General features: G+C 47.4%; 2 protein-coding genes across 2 annotated transcripts; one reads left to right on the top strand and one right to left on the bottom strand.

The window, feature by feature from the left end:
* Nucleotides 1–6: 6 nt before the first annotated feature.
* On the bottom strand, nucleotides 7–7,137 carry LOC108522703 (creatine kinase U-type, mitochondrial-like; the record flags this gene model as incomplete). The annotated part of the gene is made up of 5 exons (XM_017863080.1): nucleotides 7,068–7,137; nucleotides 2,266–2,459; nucleotides 1,190–1,512; nucleotides 393–591; nucleotides 7–188 (listed from the first exon to the last, which is right to left on the bottom strand). Coding segments are annotated over exons 3-5 (530 nt in total), but the record flags the coding sequence as incomplete, so codon positions are not given.
* Nucleotides 7,138–7,713: 576 nt separating this feature from the next.
* Nucleotides 7,714–20,184, top strand: LOC108522704 (inositol hexakisphosphate and diphosphoinositol-pentakisphosphate kinase 1-like). Its single transcript, XM_017863081.1, is given in 14 exon segments — nucleotides 7,714–7,801; nucleotides 12,224–12,317; nucleotides 12,584–12,759; nucleotides 14,160–14,261; nucleotides 15,089–15,175; nucleotides 15,294–15,369; nucleotides 15,516–15,625; nucleotides 15,712–15,794; nucleotides 15,990–16,154; nucleotides 16,313–16,434; nucleotides 16,706–16,888; nucleotides 19,180–19,321; nucleotides 19,507–19,730; nucleotides 20,053–20,184. Coding segments are annotated over 12 exon segments (1,434 nt in total). The 5' UTR covers nucleotides 7,714–7,801; nucleotides 12,224–12,317; nucleotides 12,584–12,751.
* Nucleotides 20,185–24,299: the final 4,115 nt, after the last annotated feature.

The following is a 24,299-nucleotide window of genomic DNA, read 5'->3' as shown; positions in this document are numbered from 1 at the left end:
AATGACCATGAGTCAGGAAATAAGGTGAAGGGATTGGAGATACAGTGTTGTACACAGGCAATGCAAATCAGAAGCGGGATATTTGAACTCACTTTACTGGCATCCAGATCCGTGGTGTGCTTCATTGTCCGGGGGTCATATCCATTGTGTCGCTCTTGGATCACAGGGTCAAACAGGTCAGCAAATACCTAAGGGGAGTTAAGAGGGAGAGATGGTTAAGGAGAGGGGATCCCTCCCCAGACTTCAACTGTGCATTGATTTCACTGGGTCAGAACACTTAAGTATGGGGGGGCTCAGAGTCTTGGGGGAAAGTGAGAGGTCTTTAAGGGGAAGGAGCTGGGATGACTGGGAAGATGAGTTGGATCATCAGGGAGACTCTGGGGACCCCCTACCTCATAGGTCTCCTCATCTCCAGCCACCATGCCCACAGTCTTGATGAAGGGGTGGCCAGGGTTGTCCACGCCAGTCTGGATACACTGATCTAGCGTCCAACCAGTGGGTGTGGTCTTGTCGCAGAGCCGTGCATAGACTGCTGGGGTCAGGTGACTGGCCATGCAGTTGTTGTGCTTTCGGAGGTCTGGGTACTCAGCGCTGGGGAGGGGGTACCCAGTGACCATGGAGGGAGGGCACAGACCCTAGACCTAGTGCAGTTACCTGGGAGCTGTCCAGTTGGCCATGTCTGGCTTTGCTCCGTGGGAGGAGGGGGAATTAGAAAGAGGCTAAACCTTGGTAATCTCTTTAGGGACTTTCAGAGTCTATGCTTTTCTAGTAGTTCTAGTTGCCTCTGGCTGGCCAACTCAGTTTCTCCAGATCTGCTCAGTTCTTTCCTCCCATGACACAACACTAGGGATGGAGGAGGGGAAAAGCCTAAGGAGAGGAATTGAGAAAATGAGGGAAACAGATGGAGGGGAGCGAAAAGGATAGTTCCCGGCTTTATACTTAGGGATTTGGGCAGCGAGTGCAGCTGGAACTCGTAGGGCCAGAGGTGGTCTTGGCAGGTCCCCAGGAATGTTCTTGCTTTATGGTTTTGGCCCCCACCCCCACTCCGCTGAGGTCTGCAGACTGCACAGCCCTCCAGCTCCAGGGCCTTCGTGATTATAGCCCTTCTCTGTTATCCATATTCTCATTTCTACCCGCACCTTCAATCACCACCTGCCCCCGCCTCCTCCCGCGCCTCAGGCACTGTTACCTCGGGGGATACAGCCTCCGTCGTTCACTGGCCGCTCGTACAGGTTCCGGTCGGAGCAGAAACCCAGCGGCTAGAGACCCCGCTCCGGCCAAAGCCAGGAGCCTGATTCCCGGGCGGGCGGACAGCAGACGGGAGAAGGGACCAGCCATGGCTTGAGGTCTGGCCACGGGATCCTGGAGTAGGCGCTGGCACAAGATAGGATCCGGAACAGGGAGGGAGGATGCAACCGGATAGACTGAGGGCCGGAGCTAGGTCCGAGGCTGCAGCCGAAATGGGGGTCGGATTGGAGGCTGGAGCCGGAATGGGAGCCGGTGCCAACCAGACTGCAGGAGAGGCGCAATGAGCTAGTGGCAGGTGGGCGGAGGAGGGGGAGGCCCCAGCCGCAGTCTTCAGGGGTGGGGCTCCCCGAGGTCCCGCCTTCCCCCCCTGCCACCGCGCTAGGTGCGGCACCCGCCAGGTAATTAGCGGGACCTGAGACTCGCGCGTCTAAAGCCGGGGATGTAGCCCCCACCCGCCCCCGGGATGTGGCGGCCCAGATTTCAGCACCAAGTGGAGGACAGCACCCGGATGGACTAGCTAAACCCCAACACCCTTCCCCCAAACCCCTCGGTTTAAACCGAAACCTGATCCATCTACCCTGTGGGTGTAGAAGGGTGACATTGCCCAACCTATTCTCTGCTTTCGGCCTGCCCCAGCCTCCTCTCCCTTCTCCCGGGGGCAGCCGCGGGGAAACCGCGGAATAAACACAGATACCAGAGGAGGATATGGAGAAAGCACAGGGTTAGAGTCAGGCACTGGGAAAGACACCCATTGGCTCAAGGTCACCTTTTCCTTAGAACCAGGAAGAGGAGCAAGGTGCTTCCTTGCCACCTCTGTGCACTCCTTACAAGGCTGAGAAAGGAGTCCCTGGCAGGAACCAGGGAAATATTAATTCTTATGCCATCTGTGCTGTGTCCTCCACCTCCACTCTGCACCCAAGTCTGAAGCCCTGTTACTTCCTGCCTCTACTTCTCATGATCCCCCACTTTTTGTTTTCCTTTTGTCTCTCCCACATTCCTCCCCACCCCCTACCTTGCCTTTGATATTTTACTTCTCTGCGTCTTTTCCAGACTCTGACGTGTTCGCTGCTCACAGGATGCCCTCTGCGTTTTCGGCAAGCTTGCTCACCTGTTGGTGGTGCTGGGTGTGGGGCCGGGGTTGGGCAGGGAATCGTTAGTTTCCTCTTCCTCCTCTCCCTTGGCTTCTCTCTCCGTAGTTCCTAGTTCCTGGGCTGGAGGAGAACGTAAAGTGAGGTGGTGAAGGGTGTGGTGAGATGACTGGGTGTGGGACCGGAACGGGCAGGCACAGGTCTCCAGACACCACATGTGTTTCCTTTCTTGGCTCCCTAATGCTGTTTAATCCAGAGGCAAGTGTTGTACCAGGGCATGAGGTCGTCAGGGCATCTCTGCCTTCCTCGTGGTCCCCTCTTCTGCTCTCTCTCCTCATAAAACTCATATTCAGACTTGAGAGGGCTTTGTTCCTAGCTCCAGGTATGACTTGACCTTTGTCCTGGTAACAAGGAGAATGAATGCTAGAGTTGAAATAGAGATGAGGGATTTCAGCGCAGAGGGTCAGGTAAGGTGGAGTGGCACTGTGGCATTAGTCGCTTACCTCTGCTATCCTGTTGTACCCACAAGACAGTAAGATACTCGGAAATCTTAAGATAGAGTATTTGGGAAAGAGAATTCCCTTTCCATCAAGAACTCCCCCATACTACTCTCATTCCCTTCTTTACCCTTAGGCCTTCCTTGTGTTCTTTTTTTCCACCTTCTTCATTTGTGGGTATTCTTAGAAGTGTCCACCTCTCCTTTGGGTCCATTCCTTCTTCTCCTGGTAAGACATCAATTGTTAGAGAACAGAGTTATGCAGCTGCAGTGTGGAAAATGTTACCTGTGTTGTGGGGCCTCTTTACCTAGGTTAAAAAGTAGCCATGAGTAAATAAATATAACTTCTTAGAATAGCGTGTATTTATCCAGATAAATAGGGAGATGATCTTCCAGAGCTGTAGGGTAGCTATTTGATTGAGAGGGTAGTGTTCTTTTTTTCCACCTTCTTCATTTGTGGGTATTCTTAGAAGTATCCACCTCTGCTTTGGGCTCATTCCTTCCCTCCTGGTAAGACATCAATTGTTAGAGAATAGCGTTATGCAGCTGCAGTGTGGAAAATGTTACCTGTGTTGTGGGGTCTCTTTACCTAGGTTAAAAAGTAGCCATGAGTAAATAAATATAACTTCTTAGAATAGCGTGTATTTATCCAGATTAATAGGAGATAATCTTCCAGACCTGTAGGGTAGCTATTTGATTGAGAGGGTGGTTACTAAGATTAAGGAATAGGGAGTGGGAAGAGATAATTACAGAAGGAGAAATAAGACAGCCAGAGGAGTGGAGAAATTACCCAAGTTTAGAGAGTAGCTTCCCAAATGTGAACAATAATTCCACTGAGAAAACACATGTACTTGTGCACTTTTCTTTTCTTTTCTTTTCTTTTTTTGAGACCTTGTCCTGCTCTGTCACCCAGGATGGAGTGCAGTGGCAGGATGTCTGCTCACTGCAATCTCCGCCTCCCGGGTTCACACCATTCTCCTGCCTCAGCCTCCCGAGTAGCTGGGACTACAGTCACCCGCCACCGCGCCCGGCTACTTTTTTTTTTTTTGTATTTTTAGTAGAGACGGGGTTTCACTGTGTTAGCCAGGATGGTTTCGATCTCCTGAGCTTGTCATCTGCCTGCCTCAGCCTCCCAAAGTGCAGGAATTACAGGTGTGAGCCACCGCGCTCAGCCACTTGTGCACTTTTCCTATCCCTCCTGTGCCTTTGACAGGCACATAATATATTAATGCTCATTTAAAAAGTTATTTTACAGCATATGGAAGTAATCAATATATTGTATTGATATATGGTATTTTATTTATTTAATAAGAATTATTATTGTAAATAGTATTTAATATTTTTAAAGCACTTTACAGTTACAAAGAACTTTTATATGTATTATTTCATTGAGTTGAATTGGATTGTTCCAATGATTACTAGGGACAGAGTCTACATTTTCAGGGGGATAGGAAGGGAAGTTAACTACCTGGAAGATGCTATAATAGCTAGTTTGAAGGGCTAGAGTGGTGGAGGGGGTATGAGCCTGAGCATGAACTAGGGAGGCATCTATTCCTCTTAGAATAATCTATTGCAGCCCTTAGAATCATTTCTATGTCCATTCAGAAGGCCTTGTGGGGTCAGTACAATGTGGCACCACTGGAAAAGTGGCAAGACCTCTAATGTTGCAGAGAAGAAAGAGGGAACAACTGTCTTGACCAGGGAAACCCCAATGAAGATGCAAAGATAATAAGAACTGTATCATATACAATAGAAAATGCTTCCATATTATCAGTATCCTTTAAGTGAGGTGTTTTGTTGTTGTTTTTTGAGACAGGGTCTCGCTCTGTCAGCCAGGTTGGAATGTAGTGAGGTGATCTGTGCTCACTGCAAACTCCATCTCCCAGGCTCAAGTGATCCTCCCACCTCAGTCTCATAAGTAGCTGTGACCACAGGCATACGCCACAACGCCTGGCTAGCTTTTGTATTTCTTGTAGAGACAGGGTTTCCTCATGTTGCCCAGGCTGGTCTTGAACTCCTTGCACTCCATTACACTCCAGCAATCTGCCGCCTGAGCCTCCCAACGTGCTGGGATTGTAGGCCTGAGCCACCACAACCGGCCTTAATTAGTTTTTTTTTTTTTTTTCCTGAGAAGGAGTCTGGCTTTCTTGCCAGGCTGGGGTGCGGTGGCTCCATTTCGGCTCACTGCAATCTCCACCTCCCGGGTTTAAACAATTCTCCTACCTCAGCCTCCCGAGTAGCTGGGATTACAGGTGCGCACCACCACATCAGGCTAATTTCTGTATATTCAGTAGAGACGGGGTTTCACCATGTTAGCCAGGATGGTCTCCACCGCCTGACCTCGTGATCCGCATGACTCGGCCTCCCAAAGTGCTGGGGTTAGAGGCGTGAGCCGCCGAGCCCGGCCATAGGTTTTTAATCCCATTTTTATGGATGAGAAAAATAAAGGCTCAGAGAAGTTACGTGAGTCGCTTAAGGCTGCACAGCTATTAAAGGTAAGGCCAGGATTCAAATCCAGCTTTGTCTGGAGCGTAGAGAAAAACAGGGTGTGGAGATAGGAATCAATTTGTCTAGAATTCCAGGTCCATCCATTTTCCGGCCTCCTCTGTAAATGTCTCTCTTTTCCTTCCGTTAACTTTCTTATCTGCTTCTCTCCTTTCTCTTTTTTGTCTCCAGTCTCCCTGTCACTGCTCTTTACATCTGTTAATATTTTCAACCTTTATTTATTGGATCTGTACATATATGAGACCCTGTTTTGTGTCATAAGACAAATGTAAGACCTGGTTTTGCGCTAAAGGAGCAGCAACGGCACAAACTCTGCCTCTTCCTCTTTCTCAGCATCAGGCTTCCCACCCACCCCGTCATCTCAGGGAACGTCTCTGTCTAGACCATGCATCTGGACTTTGGCGACGCAGTAAGAAATCAAAGGAAGGGAGCATCAAGTTGCATTCCCTCCGGGAACCACCAGGGGTCACGCTCCTCCGTGCAGAAGCGCCGGCCAACGCAGCCTGACTCTGTTGCCGGTGCGCGCCCTTCGCTGATTGGTGGCACCGCAAAGAAGTCGCGCTTTGATTGGGCCGCTGTCAGGTGTCGCTGCCGGCAGGTTCGGCTGCGCGAGCGGAGGGAGGCGGGTGAGTGAGGGCCGGGGCGGTGGGGAGTGGCTGGGGCTGGGGCGGTATCGGAGGAGGTGGGCGCGGTAGAGTGGGCTTGGTGGATTCCCGGAGCAGGGAGGGGTTCGTTCTGGGTGGGCTCCGCTTTGGGAGGAGGCCCAGCGGAGGGGCCTTAGTGTCAGCGTAGGGAGAGTGGGGCGGCGAAGGCGGGGGCGGGCAAAGGCTAGTGGAGTCGGGATGGGAGGGCGGTATTCATGACCGGGAGCTGTGCGAGGAGAGTACCGAGGAGAGGGTCGGCGGGAGAGGAGGTGGATGGGTATGTGGGGGTCTGCGTGAGGAAGAGGGGGTCCTGCGGGAGGATGGAGGAGCGGAATCATACAGGGGAGAGGATCAAGGTGGAAGGGATCTGCGCCAGGAGGGGTGGGGCTGGAGTCCAAGGGGAAGGGGGTAGCTTGAGGAATGGGTTGCGGCTGAGAGAAGACAGCCTGGAGAGAGGGGTGGTGTGAGGAAAGAATGGATGGCAGGCCGTCATTGTGGGGGGTCACTGGGGGTCAATATAAAGATGTTACCCAGTATGGTGACTCGTGCGAGGGGGTGAAGGAGTTTAATACTGGGGAATCAGTGAGTGAGAGGATTAGTTGGATTAATGGAATTAGTTGACCAATGATGCGGGGCGGGATGGGGAGGCTGCAGTCAGTATTGGGGCAAGAGTCCTAGCAAGTTGGGGAAGGAAGATGGAACGAAGCAGCTGATACTGAGAACAGGGAGAGGAGCACAGTTGATCAGAGTCGGAAGGAGGAATGTGTCTGAAGAATTAAAAATTGCATTAAGAAGTAAGTGAGGCGTCCACTGTTCAAGGTGGGCAGAAAATAGTGTTGGTGGCCTGAGGAGTTTTTCTGTGTTGGAAGTATTCCTGCCTGAAATTTGTATTGATATTTCCTCTTCACTACCAGTGGAGTCCACCATCGAGTGCATAGTGATTTAGGAAATTAAATGACTGCAAGCAGCCCTAAAGTCAAAGGGATAAAGAAGTTACACCGTGTACCCTCCCTTCTACCCCTTCTCCAGATCTGATTTAACATAGATGTTCCTGAGAAGATTGCCCGCCTGCCCCTCCCTCCTTACCTTACTCGCCTATCTCCTTGCTTCTTTCCTTCCATTCGCATTGATTCTTGTCAGCGTAAGACTGCCCTTTAGCCCAGTGTGGAGTGTGAAGTTTTCTTTTCTTTCGCAACACAGTTTGGGAGAGAGGCGGATGGGGAGAAGAGCATGGAAAACAAGGAAGCGGCTCTGGGAACACCACATTAAAGCCCAGCTTCTCCCAGAGGTGCATCTAAATAAATCCTGGCTTATTTCATAGCTATTTCTGTCAGGCTTCTATTTTTGCTTTGTTAACTGAGAATTTAGACCTTTCGTCTCTCTTCAGCCACTTATTTTTAAACAGGCTCTTCCCTATTCTATTACTTACCATGCCTCGTTATGTAGTTGCAATAGAATTTCAAGACGATGACTGTACATTCGGTAGAAAACGAGGAAGGACTCAATGGAAGAAAGGGCAAAGGGTTAAGAATCTTAGACTTGAGAGAAAGTCCCTGCTTCAGAGCAAGGATGAAGAATGCAACAAAATTCTAATTGCTCAAACTATACAGGGACCTTGGGAATGTCCCAAGTCAGGGAAATTGGGTCAGGTCACTGAAAAGGAATTCAAAAAATAGCCTTTTTATCAGGGAGAAGAGTGTGTGTATGAGACATGCAGTATGCAACTAGAAATATTAAGTCTAAGGAGAATGTTGCACCCCCGTGGCAGTTAAGAAGTAAAGACAGCAGTTGATGAAGACTGGAAAAATCGAGAGTTCGAGGTCTGTATAAAGGTCCGCTAGAACTTTTTTTTGTTGTTCGTTTGAGACAGGATTTTAACTCTTGTCACCCAGGCTGGAGTGCAGTGGCATGATCTCAGCTCACTGCAACCGCTGCCTCCTGGGTTCAAATGATTCTCCAGCCTCAGCCTCCTGAGTTGTTGGGATTACAGGCATGCGCCACCCCAACATTCTAATTTTTTGTATTTTTAGTAGAGACGGGGTTTCACCACGATGGCCAGACTGTTCTTGAACTCCTGACCTCAAGTGATCTGCCTGCCTTGGCCTCCCAAAGTGCTGAGATTACGGGCATGAGCCAGTGTGCCCAGCAGTCAGCTAGAACTTTCTAGTCAAAATTGCAAGCCCGGCCGGGTGCGGTGGCTCAAGCCTGTAATCCCAGCACTTTGGGAGGCCGAGACGGGCAGATCACGAGGTCAGGAGATCGAGACCATCCTGGCTAACACGGTGAAACCCCGTCTCCACTAAAAAATACAAAAAACTAGCTGGGTGAGGTGGCGGGCGCCTGTAGTCCCGGGTACTGGGAAGGCTGAGGCAGGAGAATGGCGTAAACCTGGGAGGCGGAGCTTGCGGTGAGCTGAGATCTGGCCACTGCACTCCAGCCCGGGTGACAGAGCAAGACTCCGTCTCAAAAAAAAAAAAAAAAAAATTGCAAGTCCCAGTTGTAATGAAAGAGTTTAAAATAAAGATAGAGAAAATAATTCAAGATTATTTTCAAAATCTGAGACTAATTACATATATAAGATATCATTTCTGTAAGACAAGTTCATTTACTTAAGAAGTTGGTGGCTTTTACTAGAGTCACTGCTCAGTGTTTCTGAGAGCTTTTGGAGACCATGAAAAATTGCTGATGTGTGACTCAATTTTGTTTTGGAAAATAATAACATTCATATCCTTACAATTCATATGAACAAATGTTAACCTTTTGTGTATTTGCTTCAGATCTTTTTTTACAATTGAAATAAACATTGTAGATAAGGTTATGAAGTACCATTTGAATCCTCAGTTCCATTCTCCCTTCTTCTCAAAAGTAACCCCTATCATGAATTTGATGTCTTTCTTTCCAGTCCCAGTTTTTATACTTCTGCTAATTATATATGCAGTCATAAACCATATGTAACATTTGTATTTATACAAGTAGAATTGTACTGCAGGTATATTTCTGCAGTTTGTATTTGCAAACTGTCCATTTATTACATATAGCTTTTATTTTTACATTGTGATTAGTCTGTCATTTCTATATGACATTATATTTATTGATTCTACTTGTAACCTCTGAACTGTCTTGTTTTTCTCATTACCAACAGAGAGATGAAGAAGGTTAAGAACTTCCTCACAAAAGTCTTCTTATGTAGGATAATTTCTCTACAGCAGGGTTTCTCCACCTTGGCACTACTGAGATTTAAGGCTGGATAATTCTTGGTTGTGAGGAGATATCTTATGCATTTTAGAATGTTCAGCAGTATCCCTGGCATCTACTCACTAGATGCCAATAGTACCTTTCCAATTGTGACAACCAAAAATGTCTCCTGCCAAACATCCCCTGTGTAGCAAAATCACAGCTGGTTGAGAACCACTACGTTACTTGTGTGTACACAGAAGTGGAACTGCTGGTTCAAGTTAAAGTTAAAGTCTCTCTTTTTTTTTTCTTGAGACAGAGTCTTGCTCTGTCGACCAGGCTGGAGTGCAGTGGCAGATCTCGGGTCACTGCTTGCTCTGCCTCCCAGATTCACGCCATTCTCCTGCCTCAGCCTCCCGAGTAGCTGGGACTGTGGGCACCCACCACCAGGCCCGGTCGATTTTTTTTTTTTTTTTTGTATTTTTAGTAGAGATGGGATTTTGCCGTGTTAGCTAGGATGGTCTCGATCTCCTGACCTCGTGATCCGCCCGCCGCAGCCTCCCAAAGTGCTGGGATTATAGGCGTGAGCCACTGCACCTGGCCCTCAAGTTAAAGTCTTAAGATATTCTTACTTGTGCAGTTTTAGGCAGGATTTTTTTTTTTTTGTCACTGTTGCTCCTGGTATGAGGGACCTTGGCCTAGACTAGCACTGGTTCTATAGTACCAGGAGACACTAGAGAGAACATTGAGATTTCAGTTTGAGAATGGGTTGGAGACTGCTGTATGGATGCCTGTATCCTCAACCTCCCCTCCCAACCACACTAGACCTCTTTGCCTGAACAGATTTTTTGAACTTGGGCGTCTGTCTTTTATTATTATTATTATTATTATTATTACTGTTATTATTATTATTTGAGGCAGGGTCTTACTCTGTCACCCAGGCTGGAGTGCAGTGGCATGATCACAGCTCACTGCATCCTTGACCTCTTGGGCTTAAACAATCCTTCCACCTCAGCCTATTGAGTAGCTGGGACCACTGGCAAGTACTACTCACTATGCCTGGCTAATTTTTAAAAACTTTTTGGCCGGGTATGGTGGTTCATGCCTATAATCCCAGCACTTTGGGAGGCCGAGGTGGGCAGTTCACGAGGTCTGGGGTTTGAGACCAGCCTGGTCAGCATGGTGAAACCCCGTCTCTACTAAAAAATAATGCAAAATATGGCCGGGCATGGTAGGGTGTGCCTGTGTTCCCAGCTGCTCGGGAGGCTGAGTCAGGAGAATTGCTTGAACCCGGGAGGCGGGGGTTGCAGTGAGCTGAGGTAGCGCCACTGCACTCCAGCCTAGGTGACAGAACGAGACTCCGTCTCAAGAAAAAAAAACTAATCTTTTTTTTTTTCTTTTGAAACAGAGTCTTCTGTTACCCAGGCTGGAGTGCAGTGGTACAGTTACGGCTCACTGTAGTCCTGACCTCTTGGGCTTAAACAATCCTCCCAGGTTAGCCGCCCAAGTAGCTGGGACCCCAGGCATGTGCTACCATCTCTGGCTAATTTAAGAAAAAGCTTTTGTTGGCTGGGCGTGGTGGCTCACGCCTGTAATCCCAGCACTTTCGGAGGCCTAGGCGGATGAATCATGAGGTCAGGAGATCGAGACCATCCTGGCTGGCACGGTGAAACCCCGTCTCTACTAAAAATACAAAAAAAAAAAAAAATTAGCCGGGCATGGTGGCGGGCACCTGTAGTCCCAGCCACTCAGGAAGCTGAGGCAGGAGAATGGCGTGAACCCAGGAGTCGGAGCTTGCAGTGAACCGAGATGGCGCCACTGCACTCCAGGCTGGGCGACAGAGCAAGACTCTGTCTCGATAAAAAAAAAAAGGAAGAAAAAGCTTTTGTAAAGGCACGGTCTCCCTGTATTGCCCAGGCTGGTCTCAAACTCTGAGGCTCAAGCAGTCATCCTGTTTCAGCCTCCCAAAGTGCTGGGATTACAGGCATGAGCCCCTGTGCGCAGCCTTAAATTTCTTTTTGTAGAGATAGGATCTTGCTATGTTGCTCTGACTGGTCTCAAACTCCTGAGCTCAAGCGATCTTCCTACCTCAGCCTCCCAAAATACTGGAATTATAGGGATGAACCATGGCATCTGACTGGGCATCTGTCTTTTAAGGTGGAGTAGTGAAGGAGAGAGGAGCAAGGGGTTATATGTTTTTTTTTTTTTTTTTTTTTTTTTTTTTTTTTTGAGGGACGGGAGGTCCTCGCTCTGTCACCCCAGGGCTGAATGCTGTGGCCGGATCTCAAGCTCCACTGGGGCAAGCTCCGCCCCGGTCCCACCCCGCCATCTCCTGGTCCTCATCAGGCTCCCGGGGAGCTGGGACTACAGGCGCCGCCAACTCGCCCGGCTAGTTTTTTGTAGTTTTTATTAGAGGCGGGGTTTCACCGTGTTTGCCAGGATGGTCTCGATCTCCTGACCTCGTGATCCGCCCGTCTCGGCCTCCCAAAGTGCTGGGATTACAGGCTTGAGCCACCGCGCCTGGCCTATTATGTTTTTTATTTTTGGTTTGAGAGAGGGTCTCACTCTGTCACCCAGGCTGGAGTGCAATGGCATGATCTCAGCTCACTGCAATGTCCACATCCCGGGCTCAAATGATCCTCTTGCCTCAGTCTCCCAAGTAGCTGGGACTACAGGGATGCACCACCGTGCCTGCCTAATTTTTGTAATTTTTTGTAGAAACTGGGTTTCAACATGTTGCCCAGGCTGCTCTCAAACTCCTAGACTCAAGTGATCCGCCCTCCTTAGCCTCCCAAAACACTGGAATTAAAGGTGTAAGCCAGCGTGCCTGGCCTTAATGTTCTGATATAATACTTAGAATGTAGGGTACCCTCAATAAATATTTTTTGAGTTAATCTTTGGGAAGAATGAAGATGAGGTTCAAGGGGAAAGGCAACTGAGCTCTGTCATTCCTCTGCCTTTGAATTAAATCACTGAATTCAACACTACTGTGAGGAGGTGGAAAAGGCTAGGAACATTGTGGAATGAGTCAAAGTTTGAAATGTCACTCTAACCTTCTCTTCTGGTAGGACTCAACAGTAGCCTTCCTTGAGGACCTGCCTTTCCCATTTGCTGCCTGAAGTTAATGTTTCTTGCTGGCCAAATCAGGGACATGCCGGCATTGTAAGGGCTGATTATCTGATCCTCTTACTAATTTATTGGTTGGGGTGGGATGAGCAGGGAGGAAAAGGGATACCTTGCTTTTCTTTTATGGCTCTTTTAGCATCTCAAGTCATAGCCCATATGCCTCCTTTCTTGTTGATCCTTCTTCCTATAGCTTTGTTTTGTTTCCCCTTATAGTTCCCTCTTATGCTTTTCATCTCCATCCCTATCTGCACCCATAGCCAGGGGGCTTGGGTTCTGAGCTGATGGGGTACCCTCCTCTGCAGAGCGGGATGAGTGGGTGTTCCGGCAGGGATGTGGTCATTGATGGCTAATGAGGGCGAGAGTACCACTGCCCACTTCTTCCTTGGAGCTGGAGATGAAGGGCTGGGCACCCGTGGAATAGGCATTGAAGCCAGAAGAGAGTGACAGCGAGCTCCTTGAGGACGAGGAGGATGAAGTGGTAAGAATGGGGAAAATGATGTAACTTGGTGTTGGAGCCTCTGTCCTCGAGAGTTAAGATTCTGTTGATTGGAGATACCTCTCTGTTCTTTCCAAATGCATAGACTCCCTGTCATAAACAGGCCCTATCCTGGTTTAGGGGAGGGGGCAGTAGAGATTAGTTAGGTTGCCTCTCTTAGAAACCCGTGCCCTAGCCGGGCGTGGGTAATCCTAGCCCTTTAGGAGGCCAAGGTGGCCAGATCATTTGAGGTCAGGAGTTTGAAACCAGCCTGTCCAACATGGTGAAACCCTGTCTCTACTAAAAATACAAAAATTAGCTGGGCATGGTGGTGGGCGCCTGTAATCCCAGCTACTCGGGAGGCTGAGGCAGGAGAATCGCTCGAGCCCAGGAGTTGGAGATTGCACTTTGGGAGGCCAAGGCAGGTGGATCACCTGAGGTCAGGTGTTGGAGACCAGCCTGAACAACATGGTGAAACCTTGTTTCTACTAAAAATAAAAAAAATTGGGCAGGCTCGGTGACTTCAGCCTGTAATCTCAGCAATTTGGGAGACCAAGGTGCGTGGATCACCTGAGGTCAGGACTTCAAGACCAACCTGGCCAACATGGTGAAACCCCGTCTCTACTAAGAATACAAAAAAAAAAAAAAAAAAAAAAAAGAGCCAGGCATAATGGTGGGCGCCTGTAATCCCAGCTACTTGGGAGGCTGCGAAAGGAGAATCACTTGAACCCAGGAGGTGCAGATTGCAGTGAGCTGAGATCATGCCACTGCACTCCACCCTGGGTGACAAGAGTGAGACTCCATCTCAAAAAAAAAAAAAAAAAAATTAGCTGTGATGGTGGGCCCCTATAATCTCAGCTGCTCAGGAGGCTGAGGCAGTAGAATCGCTTGATCCCAGGAGGCGGAGGTTGCAGTGAGCTGAGATCATGCCATTGCACTCTAGCCTGGGCAACAAGAGCAAAACTCTGTCTCAAAAAAAAACCCAAAAAACTGTGTATATATATATGTATATATATACACACACACACACACATATGTACATGTATATGTATGTGTGTATATATATGTATATGTGTATATATGTGTATATGTGTGCATATATGTATATAAGTATATGTGTGTGTATACATATATATTATATATATTTGAAGCGCCTATATACTCCTCCCTGGTAACATCCCCTCCCCATCCCCAGAGGGAACCACAATCCATAATTTGGTGTTTGTCATTCACATATATTTATTTATATTTTTACTGCATATGTATGGGTATTTGTTTGTATGTTTTTAGACTTTATATCAACGTATTCTTCTGCCTGCAGCCTGCTTGTTTTTGTGAGGTTCATTCATATGAGTAGTTCTGGTTTATTCGTTTTTACATGGCTTCTTTGTTTCTCTTTCTAGGAATACCATAATGCGGGAGCTTGCCCCACAGTTCCAGATTCCATGGTCCATCCCCACAGAGGCTGAGGACATTCCCATTGTTCCTACCACATCTGGCACTATGTAAGCAAAAGTAAAAGATGTGGAGTAACCTACTTAAGACCCATGGGATTCCTTCAGCCAGACTACTGGTTACTTCCTGACCCCACACTATCTAACTAATGGAGGCTGGGCCTCTTATACACAGTCTTCTTAACTCCACTTATATTCCCTGCCTTTTTTTTTTTTGAGACAGAGTCTCGCTGTGTTGCCCAGGCTGGAGTGCAGTGGCATGATCTCGGCCCACAGCAACCTCCACCTCCTGGGTTCAGGTGAGCACATCTGGCTAATTTTTGTGTTTTTAGTAGAGACGGGGTTTCACCATGTGACCAGGCGGATCCTGAACTCCTGAGCTCAAGTGATCCACCCGCTTCCCCATTCCAAAGTGCTGCGATTACAGGTGTAAGCCACCGTGCCCAGCCTCCATTTATATTCCTAATCACAGTTTCCTTTTCATTTTCTTTTTTTTTTTTTGTGACAGGGTCTGGCTCTGTCTCCCAGGCTGGAGTGCAGTGGTGCACTCATGGTTCACTGCAGCCTCTACCTCCTGGGCTCAAGTGATCCTCCCACCTCAGCCTCCCAAATAGCTGGGACCACAGGCGTGTACCACCATGCCTGGATAGTTTTTTTTCTTTTAACTTTTTTATAGAGACAGGCTGATCCTATGTTGCTCATGCTCACCCTATGTTTCTCCTGGGCCTACGTGATCCTCCCACCTCAGCCTCCCAAAGTGCTGAGATCACAGGCATGAGCCCTGCTCAGCCCCTCTATTTTTTGACATGTCAAGTAATGTGATGACAGGAGGTGGGATGGGGGTGTGGGAGAGGCTCTGATAACATTTATGATCTTAGGATGGAACTTCGTTGTGTCATTGCAATTGTTCGTCATGGGGATCGTACTCCCAAGCAGAAGATGAAGATGGAAGTGAAACACCCAAGGTATGAAGAGTGTCCTAATTTATACAAATAGGTTTTCGTGAGGAAGACTGCATGGGGGGCAACTCCTGGAGGCTTTGACTGTCTCATCCCACACTGAAGCTTCTCATTACTTCTTCAGGTTTTTTGCTCTGTTTGAAAAACATGGTGGCTATAAGACAGGGAAATTACAACTCAAGTGACCTGAGCAGCTCCAGGTAAGGTAGTGAATCTGGCCAGGAGGAGCAGTGCTATGAGAGAGAGAATGAGGGTATGGCATTGGGAGTGTTGATAAAAGACTAGGATCAAAAGGTAACTGTCTAGGACTTGGCCTTCTGCATGGATACCTTATTATCTCCTCTAGGAGGTGCTGGATATCACAAGGCTGTTGTTGGCTGAACTGGAGAAAGAACCAGGTGGTGAGATCGAGGAGAAGACTGGAAAACTGGAGCAGCTGAAGTCTGTATTGGAGATGTGAGAAAGGGGATAGCAAAAGGGAGCCAATAACAGTGAGAGTTGGGGTGCTGGAACAGAAAATAAACTGTGACTTTATCCTGCAGGTATGGTCACTTCTCAGGTATAAACCGGAAGGTACAATTGACTTACTACACTCATGGAGTAAAAGCTTCTAATGAGGGGCAAGGTAAGATGTAGTCCCCCTTACCATTACCTCTCAGATCTTGTGTTCTTTTTATTTATTTATTTATTTATTTTTTGGTGTATCTTCTCTCCCCACCAGATCTCTTTTGCTTGAGCCTGTAGATGACCTATACCCCAAATTACCTCTCTGGCCTCCTCAGAAGACCTAACATTTAGATGTTCCCACTACTTTTCTTAGATCTAGACCATTCACTGCCGCTTATTCCCTCCGATCCACAGAGGGAGGCTCTGGCCCCATCTCTGTTGCTGGTACTGAAGTGGAATGGATAACTGACTCCAGCTGGCCCTGTTCAGGCTGAGAAGCTGGGGCGAGCTTTTCGCTACATGTACCCCGGAGGACAGGGTGAGTGTTTTGGGGAGTAAACACATAGCGGGGCCGGGATAACATGATTAGAGAGTAAGTTGAGGAAAATGAAGTGACAGAGACAGTGGGGAAATGAATATTTTTTCTTCCACGAGTATTTATAGCAGTCCATTCCTGGTCCCCCGCTTTGTCCCCAGGTGACTATGCTGGCTTCCCTGGTTGTGGGCTGCTTCGTCTCCATAGCAATTTCCGCCACAATGTCAAGATCTATGCCTCTGATGAGGGTCGTGTTCAGATGACTGCTGCTGCCTTCGCCAAGGTGCATACTACAGTTCTATAGTCCTAGTTTCCATTAGGTAGAGAAGCAGAGAATTTAGAGAACCAGTTGGAGCATTTCAGGGTGCTTGTAGGCCAATTCAGAAGTTTCTGCATGTATTGGACCCATTTTGTACTACTGAGAATGAGCTAAGAATTATCAGTGAGGGTAGGCCCCATCTCTTCAACCAGGTCCCATTCGATCCCTGGGACCATCTGGGCCTAGGGATACTGACCTGCAAGGGAAAGAAATAGACCTTGTGCTTTCTCTTTAGGGCCTTCTGGCTCCAGAAGGGGAGCTGACACCCATTTTGGTGCAAATGGTGAAGAGTGCCAACATGAATGGGCTACTGGACAGCGATGGGGATTCCTTGAGCAGCTGCCAGCACCGGGTGAAGGCTCGGCTGCACCATATTTTACAGCAGGATGCGCCCTTTGGCCCTGAGGACTACGACCAGGTCAGGCTCTAAAATAACCTAGATCCCCAAGTCCTAGAATTCTCAATAGTAGGGATCAATAATAGCGGTATTTACTGCATGCCAGGCACTGTTTTAGTTGTTTTACACATATTATTTAATCCTTACAGCAACCCTTTGAGATACGTACAGGTCCACAGTCTGTTATGCGTAATTTTGAAAGTTAAAAAGATTTTTTTCTTGACATTAAGATTCATTTGGCAGCTAAACCTGACACAAACTGTCATAAGATTTTTATAATCCTTAGTTTTGCCACTTAGTGTAAATAGTCATGCATTTTGTGGCAGAAATATTAATGTGTTTGGTTGTGCCATAGGCCCTGTTGGAGGTATTATATACATATGGCGTATATACTGTATTCACTTCTAAATTCCCACACATTCTCATTCCAAAGCACAGCTCAGATCCCAAGGACCCTGAACTAAAGAATGTTTCAGTTATCCATTGTTGCATAATAAACTACCCCAAAACATAGTAATCTAAAACAACAACCATTTTATTATCTCTCACAGTTCCAGGCTCATCTGATCTTGCTTGGAGTCTCTCCTGAAATTGCAGTCAGACATTGACTGGAGCTGGAACCATCTGGAATTTCAGCTGGGATTGTGGGATGGCTGGCTCGCTCCCTCTGCATGCTCTCCCTGTAATCTCCACATGGTTCTTCATATGGTTTCCGTAGCATGATAGTTGGATGTATTAAATGGTAGCTGTAGGGATATTCAAAAGCAGAAGCTTAGAAGCTTTCTTAAAGTGTAGGCTCAGAATTAGCACAACATAACTTTGTTATTTTTTATTGGTTAAGCAGTCACCGGGCCAGCCAGATTTAAGGGAAGAGAAGGAAGACAAATAATTGATGGTGATCTTTAAAGCACTACAAGGACTGCAGACCACAAGGACTTTCTTCCTGTTTTACAGATGAGGAAACCTAGGCTCAGAAGAATCTAAGCAATTTTCCCCATGTCATCCAGCTAATACAAACCCAAGGAGTCTAACTCCAAAGCCTAGGCTATTACAATGCTTTACAGTATTAATTCTAGTATATGCCATTACCCAATATGGTCATTCTTTTTCCTGCATATCTAGGCCACAATTGACCAGGAGTGGTTTTCTCCTCTTCCCACTCCTCACTTCTGATATGTTATTTTTTTTTTAAGTTTAAAAATGTGGCCAGGCGCGGTGGCTCAAGCCTGTAATCCCAGCACTTTGGGAGGCCGAGATGGGCGGATCACGAGGTCAGGAGATCGAGACCATCCTGGCTAACACGGTGAAACCCCGTCTCTACTAAAAATACAAAAAACTAGCTGGGCGAGGTGGTGGGTGCCTGTACTCCCAGCTACTCGGGAGGCTGAGGCAGGAGAATGGCATAAACCTCGGAGGCAGAGCTTGCAGTGAGCTGAGATCCGGCCACTGCACTCCAGCCCAGGTGACAGAGCGAGACTCCGTCTCAAAAAAAAAAAAAAAAAAAAGTAAAATTGTGGTACCACTTTAACCATTTTTAACTGTACAGTTCAGTAGCATTACATGAATTTACATGGTTGTGTAACATTTCTGATTGGTTCTTAAATGAGCTAAGTAAGCACATTGCTATGATTCCATGGTATTTTCTGTGTTCTCTGAGTAGGACTCGATAAGGAACAGGACCTTGTTCCTTTATTTCCCAATCCATTGCTCACTGTCAAACTCAAAAAAGCTAAGGCAGCTTTCCTTTTCTGCCTTGCCTTCTTTTGCAAGCAAGAATGAAACTTGTGAGGACCTGAATAGAATTGTGCATTTTCAGCCACAATCTTGATTCTCCCTCCCCATTTCTCATTGACTGTTACTGTCCTAAAAGCCTGAGTCGGAACTCAGTTCTGAGGCAGCATTTCTACTCTAGGCTCAGGCTAGCATCTTGTTTAGAGGAAGAAGATGATGTTATCTCTGATCTCTACTCATGAAAACATTCTGTGGAGATTTTGAGGGATTTTGGTTTAATCCTTATTCTCCAGTATTTTCCATGTGTATTCTAGAGCCCTCAAGAAAAGAACTTAGGTCTGTTTTATTTTCTCTGGACTCTAAGACTCTTAAAATCAATCCTTCTTAGATGACTATATGCTAGAGCAGTGCCCTTACCTGAAGGCCTAGAGCTGCTACTATGCCCAGTAACCTAAGAATGCTCACTGGAGTGAACCAGCATACAGATCTGTATTGTGGGTAGTCTCTGTGTAATAAGCTCACAGGAATCTGGGCAATTAGTGCTGAGCTTATCTTTCTTTTCTTCTCTCAATTCTTCATAGCTGGCTCCCACCAGAAGTATTTCCCTGCTCAACTCCATGACTATCATCCAGAATCCTGTGAAGGTCTGTGATCAGGTATTTGCCCTGATCGAAAACCTCACCCACCAGATCCGGGAACGAATGCAGGACCCCAGGTCTGTAGGTGGGTATGAATACTATCTTCCCTTCAAGGTCTCGGGTATGGATGGGTTTCTCAGGCATTCTTGTGTCATCTCCTAAATGTCAGAGACCAGGCCTCCTCCTCCCTCTGGTTCTACTTCAGAGTCGTCAGGTCTTTGGTTGGAGGTAAAATCTTTGATTCTTATCTGATTTCTGCCTTTCTTCCAGACCTGCAGCTCTACCACAGTGAGACACTAGAGCTAATGCTACAGCGTTGGAGCAAGCTGGAGCGTGACTTTCGACAGAAGAGTGGGCGCTATGATATCAGTAAGATCCCTGACATCTATGACTGTGTCAAGTATGATGTGCAGCACAATGGGAGTCTGGGACTTGAAGGCACAGCAGAGTTGCTCCGTCTCTCTAAGGCATTGGCTGATGTGGTCATTCCCCAGGTGTGTCTTGTATAAGGGACCTAGCCTGGGGATGAGGATGTTGGGAAGGAAAGAGAAAAGGTAGAAAGGAAGGGTGATTTGGGACTAGAGGAAAGCCACTTGGAGGAGGAATAAGTTGAGTTTCTACATTTCTCAGGGTCCAGTCTGGCTCTTGGTAAGTACAGGAGGCTAATTCAGGAGACACCTGGAAGAGGGGGAATGTAGTGGATATGAAAGAAGCCCTAGACGTGAGGTGAAGACAGGCATGATCTTGGTCCTGGGAATATGAGGCATGAGAAAACAAGATTTATTGAGGTATTTATTCCTGGCCTGTGGCCCCTAGGAGTACGGGATCAGCCGGGAGGAGAAACTGGAAATTGCTGTGGGCTTCTGTCTTCCACTGTTGCGGAAGATACTGCTTGACCTGCAGAGAACCCACGAGGATGAGTCTGTCAACAAGCTGCATCCCCTGTGAGGGAGGGCTGGGAGGGGTGTTGGATGGAGGGAGGGGCATGTCAGGGAGTCTTGGGGGAATCAAGGCTGGGACAGCCTGGGGAAGCAAGAATAGACAAGATTTTGGGATGGAAAGGAGAGAAGTCTTTGAGGTGGGAGAAGAGAGTTTGCAGAAGGGTGGGAGGAGGATTAACTGACTGTGTGAGTGATTTAGCTGTTATCTCAGGTACTCCCGAGGCGTGCTCTCCCCAGGTCGCCACGTTCGAACGCGTCTCTATTTCACCAGTGAGAGCCACGTCCACTCCCTACTCAGTGTCTTCCGTTATGGAGGACTTCTTGATGTAAGGATCCTCCTTCTTCTTTAGCCTGTGAACAGATTTTTTNTTTTTTTTTTTTTTTTTGAAACAAGGTCTCACTCTGTCACCCAGGCTGGAGTGCGGGGCTGCAATCTGAGCTCACTGCAGCCTTGCAACCTCTGCCTCCTGGGCTCAAGTGATCCTCTCACATCAACCTCCTGAGTAGCTGGGATGACAGACATATGCCCCCATGCCTGGCTAATTTTTTGTATTTTTTGTGGAGATAGGGTCTCAACATGTTGCCCAGGCTGGTCTCGAACTCCTGGAATCTAGTAATGTGCATGCTCCAGCCTCCCAAAGTGCTAGGATTACATGTGTGAGCCACTGCTCCCGGCCCAGAAGATACCTTTAAATGTTGTGCTGTATGCACCATAGCCAAACTGAGTTATTGTGGAAGGTGATGGGAAGGGTTGTAAAGCTGGAAGTTCAAAAGTCATGTGTAATGGTGAAATCACAAATGGTGGAGATGAGGGAATGAGGATCCTGTAAGAGACAATATATAGTTGAAAGGAAGCTATAACAGGTCAGCCCCGGAGTGGGACAAGACCCTAAATTCCTGGGAGGATGAATCCCAACACTTTGGGAGGCCTAAGAGGGAGAATCATTTGAGGTCAGGAGTTCAAAACCAGCCTGGACAACAGGGCAAGATCCTGTCTCTACAAAAAAAATTTTTTTAAATAAAAAATTAAAAAAAAAAACAAGGCACAAGCAGAGGAATGCTCTCAGTATATCATCTCTCAGACTTGATAAGATTGATTTCTTTCTTTCAGGCCTATAGGAAGCTTCCTATTGTAATCACATTCCTTCTTTTCAATTACTAGTGCTGCTTAGACCCTGGCTTATCCAGGGTGATGGTTGTCCAGGATATTTTCCTCAGCTTTACAAGAAAATCATCTCTCTGCTCCTTGGTCACAGAGCCTTATAATACTAATATTAATATGTATCTTCCTTGCTCTATAAATATAGGCATCCAACTTGTCCTTCCCTCCATCCCTTCTTCTCCTCTTGTCATCTCATACTTTTCAACTGTTTTAGATTATAAAACTTATGACCTTCATAGCAGCTATGCCCTAGCTGGTCATCCTCTCTAGCCCTGTAACTAGCTCTGCCCTGTGGGCACTGGGACTTTTGGGATCCTGGGGTTTAAAGGAGCCGTGACTGGCTTTCCACCCGGTCTGATTGCAGGTCATGAACATGCAGTGCACGGGGAACCTGGACCTCATCCCCTTGCGGGGATGGTGCCGTAGGAGGTCGGGAGACCTTCCCGGCCTTCCGCAGCCATCGACCTACAGCCCCGGGCTGTGTTCACCACTCACCTGGCATCCTGCACACAGGTGTCCCTCCCTACCTCACCTTCCTGTTTTACCTTCTGTCTTTGCCTTTTGGGATCTAGGGACTCAGACACTATCTAGGTGGGATGTGTGTGTATTGGGGGTTGTGTGATTGGGCCCTTGTGGGCATTGTAAGAATTCTGTTTTATGTTTCTAGGGGTGAGATAGTTGGAGAGGAGGGCTTCTTGGTTCAAACAAGAAATGTAGTGTGGTTGCAGTAGCCACAGCTGTCCCATGGAAAGAAGAGAGGGTGGCCAGACTTTCTTATTTGTGGCTGAGCCATTGTGTTTGGCTTTCTGAGTCTGGTAGGGGGATAGATGCAATTAGGAAACTGCTGTGCTGAGAACTAGGAATGGGTTGAATAATGATTTCTCAAACTCAGATTGGGAATGGGAGGGCTGTGGGGAAAGGGATCTTGAAAATAGAAGTGGCTTCTAGTATAGAAAGATGCCCCAGACAGTTCCCTCCATAAAGTGCATTTTCTGTTCCCTTTTCATCCCTCTTCCCCTATAAATCCTTTGGTTCTTGCAAACTTTCTAATATTGCTTGGCTTTGTAGGGACAGGAATCCAGGATAAGTATAAAACTTTAGGGTTGAGGTGGCAAAATGATTAATTATAGGGTCCTTTTTCTGCAGGTACTTTCTGAGACTTCATCCTCAAGGCCTGGTGGCTACCGGCTCTTTTCATCTTCACGGCCACCCACAGAAATGAAGCAGAGTGGCTTAGGTATGGTTTTGCCAGCATTTCTCACCTATTGTTGGAAAAGTTGTCTGTCTGTTCTTCAGAGTTTTATTGTGGGAAACCTTTGTCATGGGGTTTGGAACCATCCAGTCAATGGAATATCATCAGGTGGGGTTAGGGAGGATGAAGTGGGAGAAGCCATAGTTAGATGTGAACTTGGATCTCAGATGATTGTTCCATCCCAGGAAGGTGTTTATCTCTTGGTTTTCTATACCAATCACATTTCCCTGGCCAAAGGGCATTTTTCTGGCTTTCCTTCTCATTCCTTATCTGTCCCTCCAGTCTAGCCCAGACCTTAAGGGGCCATGGAGACTCTGAACCTTCAGAGTTATCAGAGACAGAGCTATAAATAGAGGTGCTTGCAACCCTCGTAAATGTATTCCTCATTTGAAGAATTGTGCCATGTCTTCCTCTGAAACCTGTGTTTTTCACATCCCCACTCTTGCCCTTCCTACCACCATGCCCTTTCCTCCATCATCGCCTAATCCTGTAACTTTTTCCCCTTCCTTCTGGAAAACTGACAAGTCTGAGACTGGTGTAGTGGCAGAGGCATCTCTCAGGACTTTAAGGAAATGTCTCTTGATTTTTGGATCCCTGGAAAGGGGTAGAGAACATCATTCAACTTTTTTTGAGAGCACAGACGGCAGGAAGGACCAAGCCTCAGAGGGTATTGTATTCTTTGGGTGGGGGCTCGGTCCTTGGGAGAAACTATCTCTGAGCACAGTGCCTTGTGAGCCAGTAACTAGAACTGGAGGTCAGACATGATTGTGTGGGGCCTGGACTTGGTCCCCTTGCTCTTTCTGTCTTGTCCTATCATTCTATTTAGCGCCTCTAATTTTTCTGTTGCTTTTGTCCTTGGCACCCATTTTCTTGGCCCCAAAATGGTCAGCTTTTGGACTAGCAAGAGGGAGAAAGGTTTTGGTAACTTTCCAGGCTAATTTTATGAGAATAAGTTGCCTTCTACATTCCTGAAATGAGATAGATGGTTTGGGGCATGAGAAATAAATGATAAGTATGTAGATCTGGCCAGGCGCAGTGGCTCATGCCTATAATTCCAGCACTTTGGGAGGCCGAGGAAGGAAGATCACTTGAGGTCAGGAGTTCTGAGACTAGCCTGGCCAACATAGTGAAACCCCATCTCTACTTAAAATATAAAATTAGCTGAGCATGGTGACACATGCCTGTAATCCCAGCTACTGGGAGGTTGAGACAGGAGAATTTCTTGAACCCAGAAGATGAAAGTAGCAGTGAGCTGAGATTGTGCCAGTGTACTGTAGCCTGGGTGCGAGAGTGACACTCTGTCTCAAAAAAAAAAAAAAGGAAAAAAAAAACAAAACAAAACAACAATAGTGTAGATCTATGACATGGGCCTCTCTTCCCAGAAGTACCAGTAAAGAATAGGTTCTAGGCCGGGCGCGGTGGCTCAAGCCTGTAATCCCAGCACTTTGGGAGGCCGAGACGGGCGAATCATGAGGTCAGGAGATCGAGGCCATCCTGGCTAACACGGTGAAACCCCGTCTCTACTAAAAAATACAAAAAACGAGCCGGGCGAGGTGGCGGGCGCCTGTAGTCCCAGCTCCTTCGGAGGCTGAGGCCGGAGAATGGCGTAAAACCCGGGGGGCGGAGCTTGCAGTGAGCTGAGATCCAGCCACTGCACTCCAGCCTGGGCGACAGAGCTAGACTCCGCCTCAAAAAAAAAAAAAAAAAA

The sequence above is a fragment of the Rhinopithecus bieti genome, unplaced genomic scaffold, assembly GCF_001698545.2.
Source record: "Rhinopithecus bieti isolate Rb0 unplaced genomic scaffold, ASM169854v2 scaffold_68821, whole genome shotgun sequence".
NCBI classification, from domain to species: Eukaryota; Metazoa; Chordata; class Mammalia; order Primates; family Cercopithecidae; genus Rhinopithecus; species Rhinopithecus bieti.
The sequence above is the reverse complement of the archived record's forward strand: the minus strand, read 5'-3'. Positions and strand labels throughout refer to the sequence as shown.